The sequence below is a fragment of the Epinephelus lanceolatus genome, chromosome 11, assembly GCF_041903045.1.
Source record: "Epinephelus lanceolatus isolate andai-2023 chromosome 11, ASM4190304v1, whole genome shotgun sequence".
Taxonomy (NCBI): domain Eukaryota; kingdom Metazoa; phylum Chordata; class Actinopteri; order Perciformes; family Serranidae; genus Epinephelus; species Epinephelus lanceolatus.
Window position 1 is genome coordinate 31,286,623 of NC_135744.1, and position 11,204 is coordinate 31,297,826.

Genomic DNA, 11,204 nt, shown 5'->3' on the forward strand with positions numbered 1-11,204 from the left:
TTTTCTAAAGGGAAAAACCAGAATTAGTGCCTCGCGGCTGTATGCCGACTTGAAACGGTCAAGTTGCCATTTCCTATGTATCCATATGTCACCATGACAGTTGACAGTGCTTCAAATGTGGACATTGCTGCAAAGGAGCTCCAAATTCTAACACATGGATGCATCACACACATCCTCAACCCGCCAGGAGAGAAGATCTAAACAATCACCACAGTTTTAAGATGGACTCAGGTTATGCTGTTAAGTAATGGCCAGAAAATATGTTTTTTACATATGATGTCACAGTGAAGCTGACCTTTGACCTTTTGGATGTAAAACATCATCACTTTATCATTTTATTCTGTTAGACATTTGTGTAAAATAGTTAGCATTTGAATTCTTGAGTTATGGCCAAAAATGTTTGTGAGGTTACTGTGACCTTTGGCGACCTAATTCTGATCAGTTCATTGTTGAGTCCTGGTGGACGTTTGTGCCATAAGGTGTTCCTGAAATGTCGCATTCATGAGAATGAAGGGAAGGACGGACAACCTGAAAACACGATGCATCCGGAGGCAACTGTCTCCAGTGCAGAGGCATGAAAAAACTAGATGCTTTTAGTCATGTGTAGCAAGACAATAAAACGGTGTGAATTCATAACTTAAAGATACTAATAAACTGTAACAGTGGAGAAAATGGAGCTAAATTAATGAATCATTAATTGACCAAATCATTCAGCAGCTATTTTCATAATCTATGAATTATTTCAGTGATTTTTTTCAAGCTAAAGTGGCATGTTGTGGCTGTTAAAATGTGAGGATCTTCTGACATTAATGGACACAACCTGATTAATTGAAAAGAAAATAAGGAGCAGATGAATAATAAAAGCAATCGTTAGCTGCAGGCCGAGCTGAAAACATAAAACTCCAAATGCGGCACTGAGTTTGTGCACTTTTACAGACTGTGACAGAGCATAATAAAGCCTTTCATTTGTGTCTTTCTCAATACAAGAGCTTTTCTTTTCATAACTAATTTTAAGGCATGTGTTTTGTTCACCCAGTGTCAGCGCGTACGTGACTGTGAAAAGCTGTAGATAAAGAGAGAGACAACTTAAGAGTTGGAGACAGAGGCAAAGTCAAGTAAGGGAAACAAATCCAGCTTCAAACAAGCCGGGAAACAAAGCTTCGGCAGCTACCCAAACCAGCCAGCCTAGTGGCCAATCAGCCTGCCAGGCCTCTCTCCTCTCAGACTGAGGCTGGCAGCGGGAACTGGCCAAGCAGAGAGATAGAGAAAGAATGAGAAACACACACAAAGAGAGAAAGAGAGAGGGAGTTTTCATTACACAGAAACACTTCCCCTCCTTCTCCTCACTCCCTCTCTCTTGTTTCATCCCACCGCAGAGAGATACTGTGGGTAAAGGTGACAGACATAGATAACTGTATCTCAGGCAGACTGCACAATTACTCTGAATTTTATTATTGTTACTGACAGCCACATATTTGTAGGAGGAGATACAAAGCACACCGCATCAGCCATCACCGCTGTTTGTCGTGTGTGTATGTGGGTGGGTGCTATCCATCTGAAATTACAGGAAGATTAAAATTAAAGCTTGTCTGCCTCCAGCCAGCAAGCGCTCCCTCTGTCTTCCTTTTGCTCTGTCATACATACGCACATATACATTGACAGCACTAATCAGCCCTCTGTCAAGCCCATTAGGTCCCACCCTTAATGAGGAGATCGCCCAGCTTGTGCCCTGACTCGGGCCAACCAAGTGAGCTAATAGATAATGATGTGCATGGATGTACACGTGTTGTTTCCCTCCTCTGCGTTGGGCTGCATTGATATGACAAATGACAGACTTCCAGTGTCTCTATTAAAGAATGTTTTTCTATTATGTTCTCAGGGTGCAGTCAGCCGTGCGCTCCACTCATCACAAAGCAGTGCTCTGACAATCTGCCTTTCACGGGAGGCCCCAATGTAATTTTTTTTTTTTTTTTTTTTTTTTGTAAAGGGGGTGGATTAGCAGATGAGTCACCACTCCACAAATACTTTAAAAATGTTTCTCTGTCTTGTATGTTTGTGTGTGCGTTTATATTTCACAAATTCTTGTCAAAAAAAATCTATTTTTTTAACATGGAACACAAGTTTGTGGCTTTTTAAGATTTATTAAAAGTGATGGCAATTGTGTCACACACGTGCAAGTTCATGTACGCACGCACGCGCAGAAAAAGGAAGCTGACAGTGGGGTTGGAGCCTCCCTGTCAACACACACACACACACACACACACACACACAAGGCAAGGTCATCCTGGTAAAACTTAATACCTTTTCTCACCACAAAACAGCCGCGTGCCAGTGTGATAGTAAACAGCCAGGTGCTGGGCGCGTGCTGTTGTTCACTTGCCTTCCGGTCCACCGGGAGAGCCACCCTCTCCCTTGGCGCAGACAGAAGTCAAAATATCCTGCTGTTGGTAGGCTGGGCGTCTCATTCTGTCACGCCAATATAACCACACACACACGCGCGCGCACACACATGCATACACATACATACGCACACACACAAGCGCGCACATTTCAACCAAAGGTGCACGCGCACACAAAGTGCCCAAACGGGTCAAACTTTTGCAACAAAAAGCACAATTGTTAACTTTTCCCCAACAATTTCATCTTCACGCGCTCTCTTCCCATTTCGCACACTGGCGCGCGCAGCAACAGCACCAGCCGTCCTCGTGCAGGCAAGTCCTACAAACTGCAGTGCGGCAGCGGTTCGCTATTTTAAGAATAATTTTTACATGAAGTGGATAAATATTTAATTCCCTTCCCATTCCCGGCCGCCAGCGCGGATAAAGGAGGGCTGGTAAGTTGTTAAGGTGAATCACAGAGGGGCTTCTGTAGCTGCGACTCCTTTAAGCCAACATTTAAAAATACTAATTAAAAAAACACTCCAGGAATTTGAACAAACTCACACACACATCGATAAGCAGCCCAGCCGCACGCGCTATCAGCAACAAAAACAAGTGTATTCCTCTTTCTCTTACCTCGCCTGAACATATTGGCAGCGGCTGTTTGGACCGTCTAGTGGTGTCTGTGCTGGAGTAGCATCCTTGTGAGGGTCCAATCCTGTGCTGCTGTTCGCTTAATTGTTATTTTGATTCCCTTTGACCGCTGGCAGGCAGGCAGGCAGGCTGTAGTCTTGTCTCCGCGGCGGCTGTTGTTTTATCAAGTGAAGACGGTTGGAGGTGGAGGAGGTGGTGGTGAAGGAGGAGGAGGAGGAGGAGGAGGAGGAGAAGGAGGTCGGGTGATGTTTGACAAAATTAAAGACGAAAACAGAAGGTCCGACAAAGGAAGTTTTGTCGTCCGCAGTTGTAACGAAAGAGGTGATTAAAAACCACCTTGTCCCGTCCCAACACACTCAGATGTGTTTCACTGATATTTCAACTCACCGCCATCTGGTGTTTATGAATCAATAACATGCATGCTGACTTTATGTGATGCCCGGATTTAAGAGAAGCCTGCTGTCAACAGCGGGTGGAAAACGGTCCCACAAAAAAACAGAGGAAAGTTCCTTTATGTCTTCATTGTCGTCTTCCTCCTGACAGGTTGCAGGGCAGGTAGAGTCTGCAATGTGCTGTGTGTGGATCGTCAGTGTGAGTCAGTGCCGTCTACTGTCTCCGTTACCGGAGAGCTCCAAGGCAGCCGCTTCAATCCCCCTCCAACAGCGAGATGTGACTGATGAAAGCCAAAACATCTCTCTCCTCTCTCCCTCCCTCCCTCTCTATCTGTGTGTGTGTGTGTGTGTGTGTGTGTGTGTGCGCGCGCGTGTGTGTGTGCGCGCGTGTGTGCGCGCTTCTCTGGCATGACAGGCAAGAAGCATTCAGTATGTTGTTGATGAAGCAGTTATGGGCTCTCTTATTAAAATAATCTTCCACTCATCCACTTATGTCCAAGTGAGTGTCTACCGCTCCTGTATCTCCCTCAATTCAATTTCAACAATTCAGCATGCTTTACAGGCGTAAATGTTGCATAAACAATATTGCCAGAGCCTCAATTACAATTCAATTACTGTTTTTCTGTTCTTCTTCTTCTCTGTTTTGCTTTCTCTCATTTCCCTTTTATTCTCTACCTCACTGTCTCTCCAATTCAAAATTGCTTTATTGGCATAATTAAATACGATACAGTACTGCCAGAGCATGTTGTGTGAGGTTTATAATACATGTATAATAATTCAGAATTGGACCATTAGGGGAAGAGAACACAACAAATGGCTTGCACATTACAAGATGGTATACCAGAATGGAAGAAAAAAAACATTGCAAAGACATTGCTGGAAAAAAAAGACAATATATTTGAAATTATAAGATATACGACACCCGGTCTCACGCTGATGTCGTCGAAATCCGGCACTTTGGCAGTGACTTGCAGCATCAGTAACCAACAAAAAAAGGTGTCCTTTAACGTCAGCGTGATACGCGGCCAGTTGCCGTTATAGTTTAACAGTGCCTGGCAGCGTCGGGGGGAAATGTGGCGGGACAAGGACAAAATTTAAGGCAGCTAAAGTCCAACTGGGGTGGATGGGTCCAACAAACACCGACTTTCACCCGAGAGAGTGGTGTTTGCGTCCTGTAAGATTATAAAGCCAAACCCAACCATGTGCGTTTGCTGTTGAAGCATGAATACGTGACAAGGTCATAGTGAGAATGTGTTGGATATACAGTGTGGAATCTTACGTAAAGTATAATCTAAACAAAGACAAAGATCCCTATGTGCACAGTTACGCTCAGGAAGTGGGGTTGCCGGAGCCCACAGGAACAACACTCCACGGCTCTTTTTTTTTTTTCTGAGTGAGGATTAGAATATATGCAGTATTAATATATTTCAACACGTGACGATCCACTCATGACTAAAAGTGTATGTCATATAAAAACTAAAGTGATGGTCAAACCTGTCAGTGAAATTTAAGGTATGTTGATGGATTCATGTCGTCAACTCATGCATTGAGTAACATTACAAGTTAACGTTCCACCTTAAAAGTCGCTGGCAGTCAGCCCAGTAAATTAAGTCATATTTTCTCACACTCCAGCTGCTGTAAGAGGCAACAAAACATCCTTTCATGTTATAGTTACAGTTTATTGATAAAACTCTCCACGGTATGAACAGCGGTTACATGAGCCTCAAACCAGCCACAACTCAGCCCTGAGCAGAGTGACCATCTGCTATTGACCAATCAACAGACTGCAGTGTTCACAGCTCCTCCTTTTAGTACTGGATCTGTGTGCTAGCTACCCCAACAGAGGGGGAACCAAAAACGGGGATGGTGTGGAACAGTTCCTTTGGTAACTTTTCACAGTGTAAACGGGAAAAAAGCGTACAGAACCTAACTGTATCATACTGTACTGCTCGGTGGAAATAGGGCTTTAGAGACTGGAGGGTTTAAGGCTGCCCCAGAGGAGGAAAGAATTTGTTGTGTAATTTAGGTGAAGTTGAGAATGAGGTTAATTTCTTTTTTTACTGGCGTGTATATGAAGACATAAGACATAAGAAAACATATCATAAAGTTACGCAGGTTAAGGTTAGGCAAGTAAAGTTGCTGTGGTTAGGTTTAGGGTAGGAAACTTTGTGAGGACGCACTTTAGAGTGACTTTAAGTTCACTCAAAGTTCACACAGTACTGAACACTGGTCTCCTGGGGAAAGTCCTATGTTTTGTGGCCCATACACCACCGCAAGCTGCCTCCTTATAGAGACCGCTCGGGACTGTTTCCTTCTTTACTCCCATCAGTGCATTGGTCATGTGATTGCAGCCTTCCAGAATACATGGGTTATGCACATATTACTGGCTCATGATAATGTGGGATATGGACAGTCTTGGTGCATTACTTTCATAGGAAAACATCCGAATGTACGGAGCATGAGATCAGCAACATTTATGTTATGGTTTTTTCTTCAGCGGGATTTATACTTCTGTGTTGAATTGACCCCATACCTGCGGCGTTGGCTCTGTGCCGTCAAGAGCCTATGAGGTAGCCTGACATGCACCTCCCCAGAAATGTAACTACATGCCACAGCAATGCAGACCTCCTGCCTATTTTTGTAAGCTGACACCATTTCCCTCAGTGGAAACAAAGCTTTTATTTACTTTAATTTCACAGATAAGAAACAATAAATTGTGAAGACAATAAAGCCTCCACTAAAATAGCATTTTAAGTCTTATGTGTGATATTTCATAGCTTCATACGAGCAGAGAAAATCTCAGCTATTCACTAGGATAATTTATACAATTTGAAATGCCACAGGCTTGTGCTAATAACATTAGCATGTTATATTTGTTTGGAAAACGTATTTAGTATGTGACAGCTGTTTTGTCGGTGAGCCTTGTGAGCTGTAATGAAACCGAAGTTTGTAACGTTGCCTTTGTTAAATGTTGCTGTTGTCCCTGGCTTCATATAGGTAGAGGAAAAGTTTGCTGGCTGCTAGGCTAATTTATATAATGTAAAATGCCATAGGCTTGTGCTAATAACATTAGCATGCTGTATTTGTGGGGAAAATGTGTCCAGATAAAGACAAGTGTTTGTATGTGAATGCTGCGAGTTTAAGTAAAGACGACTTTGTTTGAAATTGTCGCTATCAAGCCGTGTTTAATGTGTGTTTTGGGCGTGCTTTGAATCAACTAAACTTTACAGCACTTCACAGAAACCCTGCCGCCAACTAGTGTTTTGTGACATAGTCACACCGACGCACAGGCATAAGCGCTCACAACAGCGTAGGCTACCTGCATAGAGCTGACGCACAAGTATAAATCCAGCTTTACTTTGCATATTAAAGCTGGAGTTGAGAACTTTTGTCTCCCTCCTCTGGCAGTGAGAGTAATTACATACACACATATCAACACATATCTCTAACGTAAGCCTACAGGTGAGCTCGCTGCATCTCCCCCACCCCAGGAGTGCTTGCTTCAAGTCTTGTTTGACCTAAATACGAGTTTCTTTTTTATTTTTTTACCAATTTTTTAAATTTCTTTATTAATCCCTGAAGGGAAATTCAGTTTTTTCACTCCGTTGTCATACACACACAGGACCGAAATACACACACATGCACAAACAGGACCTATATATGCATTAAATGGAGAGATGTCAGAGTGAGGGGACTGCCCATGCGCAGGTGCCCCAAGCAGTTGGGGGGTTCAGTGCCTTGCTCAACCCAAGTCCCCATGGACTGAGCTACTGCCGCTGGGGCGCTTCTCAGGATTGTCCACCATACTCCTAGATGCTGCTCCATCACTATAGTCTCTCCACCTTCCTTTTAAAATCAAACTGTCAAGAGTATCAGAAGAAAACATCAGAATCACACACCTACAGATTAAGCAGTGCCAAATAGAAAAATACAACAAAAACAAAACAAATCTAAGTAAATAAATTAATTAATCCCTAACCCTTTTGTTCTGGCTGGTTGATGTTAAATCAATTACTTCTGCTGTGCAGGAAAGTAGCCACAGACACCAGAACTCCTGTGTACTGAGGAATACAGAGAGCTTTCCTTGGTGGCGACAGGTTTAATCTGCATAGTATGAATTTTTTTAGCAGGGGCTTGAATGTAACAGAGGTTTGTTAATATGTAAAAGTTTAAGATTTTACATGGTCATCTCATAAACTATATGTTATATAATGTAACTCTCTGAAAGGGGACATTCTTTACTTTCTCTTTCTGTTATTCTCTCAGGCTGTGTCTGTGTCATTTTTCTCCCAACTAACTATTACATTTTGTTTTGTCTGAGAGTGTGTCAAATTATTGTTTTGAGTTTAAGTTTATGTTTTTATACAAACTGTAGACGCAGGAAGTGTTGCTTTGTCTTTACTTGTTGTTGACAGAACTGGCACGGTCTGTTTCCTCTGGGTTGCCAGGTTTGTCTGTTTCCACCAGTCTCAATGGCCAGGTTGTGGTCACTCACACTTGGTGTCTTTTCTCAGTTTCTGGTTGCTCATGGTGTCCAGATGGTATTGTCGCTGCTACTCTGTGATGTCTGTTCAGTCCTGAACTGCATTGAAGTTTGCTTTGAGATTTTGCAGTAGATGGCCAATGGTTGATAGACTTTTCTTCTATTTTTGGCTTTAATTTGGTCGGTCCAGATTGCATGAGGCCTGTGTTCCCTCAGTCTATCATATATAGAATCTTTCCCACATTTCCCACACACAGCAATATATTGATTATACTCGACGTATTGTGGCTTGTTCTGCTGCCATCAAGTATAAATTGTCACCACTCTCTCCTGGGTGATGGTGTGTGAGCAGGTGAGGTGTGTGTGGGCTCCAGACCATTTAGTCACATTTTGTGACCATGGAGCACCAGTAAAACTTGCAGATATTGTTAAAATGTGAATTGGAGAGTTTTTAGTTTTTCCTGTTCACAGTGAATAAATCTTCAAGTTTAACTACACCACTGTAATGGTTTAAGTTTCTGCTAACTGCTAACAGCTAACTGTTGACCAGAAGCTTCTAGTTCACAGCAAAACATGCTGGGTGTGAATAAAAGCACCAGTGATTTAGCTTTAATGTATTCCATTATAACAATACTTTATTTAACTTTATTTTAACTGTACTGTAATTAACCTCATAATAACAGTGCTGTATTTAACTTTATTATAACTGTACTTTATTTAGCTTTATTTTAACACCACTTTATTTAACTCTATAACTGTACTTTATTTAACATTATTTTAACACCACTTTGTTTAACTTTATATAACACTACTTTAACTTAATTTTAACACTATTTTGTTTAACTTTATTATAACAGTACCTTATTTGAATTTATTATAACACTACTTTGTATAACTTTATTTTAAGGCTACTTTATTTTAACACCACTTTATTTAACTCTATAACTGTACTTTATTTAACTTTATTTTAACACCACTTTGTTTAACTTTATATAACACTACTTTAACTTAATTTTAACACTATTTTGCTTAACTTTATTATAACAGTACTTTAACTTTATTTTAACACTACTTTGTTTTACCTTATTAATAAGGTCATTTTGTTTTAATTGTATTTTAACACCACTTTGTTTAACTTAATTATAACACCACTTTATTTAACTTTAATTTAAAACTATTTTGTTTAATTTAATTAGCCCACTTTTTAACTTTATTTTAACACTACTTTGATTAACTTTATTATAATAGCACTTTATTTAACTTTATTTTAACACCACTTTATTTATTTTTTTATATAACACTACTTTTTTTAAAATTTATTTCAACACTACTTTGTTTAACTTTATTATTACAGTACTTTATTTAACTATATTGTAACAGTGCTTTTTTCAAGCAATATCACAGGAGAAGAAGTGCTGCTGTACTGTATATCAACACGGCTGTGGGTCATAGTCATGAGGCCACAGGCTGAGTTCCAAAGATAATCACAGCCATGCTGATATGCTGAACAACAGTGCGACCTCGAGTGTGACAGTGCTTTTATACAACAGTTCTACAAGAGCCATTTATCAACAATAAAAAGTAGCAACAGGTTGTGATTTGTATATATATTTAATGACTTATTTGTCTCTGCCAACACAAATACTTTTGCAGCTAGACCAGGACTGGATTGTGTTGTTAAGCAACACAATCGTTCATGCACACTAGCTTACTACTTTGTGTAAGTCTAAATATTACCACAGACCAGCTACTTTGGGTCATGTAATGTGTGTGTGTTTCTGTTTGCAAACAGTGAAATAAGTCTGTTGACAGTCGAGTTAAAAAGCTTAAGCGTATGCTGCATCGTCGGATGATGTCATGAGGGTACCTGAAGATTGACAAGGAAGTATTCAGACTTTTTTCTTTTCCTCCATCCTTTTTTCACGACTGTTTATTATTTCACATCTTCCTCATTGTGGTGCAAAATTTGATCTGACGCCCCTTTATGCCAGCTAAATAACTTTTAATGTAATTAACATCTCAGAACACTTGTAAAGTGTAGTGATGCATGAATAGTTATCCCAGTGCTGTTAAACTGTGTATCAGTAGTAATGGCATGCCTCCTTTCCAATCAAATCGCCTGGTCAGATCTAACTGTTGTATAATTAACTTTATCGCAATAGTACTTTATTTACATTTTTGTGACAGTGGTTTATTTTGTTGATAAGTATTTTAGTGGTCTACAGTAGTTTAGCAGAGATTTCATATTGAGATATATGTCCTTTATCACGATATAGCTAAAAAATATCATGACATTATTTATAGGCCGTATTGCCCAGCCCCATTTTCCAGTTTTCTCCAGTTTTCATCTCCAGTTTTAAAATCAGCAAACTTCACTGTGAAATTGCCAAAACAAACACCCACTACTAACCCTAATTTGAGTGATATTGAATGTTCTATTTGAATGTGTAACACAACATTGTAACAAAGTCATTATCATGATGTAAGAGCTGTGGAGTCATGAGAACGAAAACAAGCGGGCAAATGTTAATCAGTAATTATAGTTTTCATGTGTTTCTCAAATGGTTTTCTCTTTGGTTGTGGCATGCGTTGATATATTTAGCTGTCTCTGGGGAGGTTTTCGCTTCCAGGCGGCGTTGCATTTTAATTTGGTCATAAGAGGCATTGTTCTCTCGAAATCAGAATTTTATTTTTGTGAAGAATTTGGCCACCTCTCTGTATGATATTTGTGACAGTGGAGCAGAGAATGTTTTTCATCTCATTTTGAGGGCAGAACTGCACATCCTGTCTTCTCTCTGCTGCCAGGTTTGTCTTTGTGTATTGTCCAGTCTTTATGCCCCCCGTCTGCTCGCTCTCTCTCACTTTGTGTTTGTCACTGTTGATGATGAGTGGTTTTTATTGTGTTTCAGTTGTGACAATAAAGGTCTTCGAATCCAGAATCTATTCTCTCTCCCTCTGTCTACTAAGTTTTCACCTCTTACACTCATTTCCCCCTTTTTTTATTTAGAATTCAGCGCTGTTCTCATATCAGCGTTAACATTTTAACTTCACATTGGCTACAAACCATACATAGAACAACACAGCCTGATGTATTAGAAAGTAAATTGTAGCCGCAGAGCACAAAATGGGAATTCAAGTAAACATCTAAATGAAATACCCAAGTGTGTGATGTGACGGCTGTGTGTTTGTACGTGTGTGTATCTGATGGGCTGGTTGTGCACATGTGATTGTGACTGATGTTGAGGTCTATGTATAAGGAGACTATATAGGACAATGTGTTGCTGCTGCAGTTCATCA

General features: G+C 40.4%; 1 protein-coding gene across 1 annotated transcript in view; it reads right to left on the reverse strand.

Annotated features, from left to right (window-relative positions):
- Positions 1 to 3,250, reverse strand: part of rtn4rl1a (reticulon 4 receptor-like 1a) — a 120,633-nt gene extending 117,383 nt beyond the window's left edge. Inside the window, exon 1 of the mRNA XM_033634889.2 lies at positions 3,015 to 3,250. Coding sequence (XP_033490780.1) covers positions 3,015 to 3,027 — 13 coding nt within the window. The 5' untranslated portion in view covers positions 3,028 to 3,250. The remainder of the gene's footprint in view (positions 1 to 3,014) is intronic.
- Between the last annotated feature and the right edge of the window lie 7,954 nt (positions 3,251 to 11,204).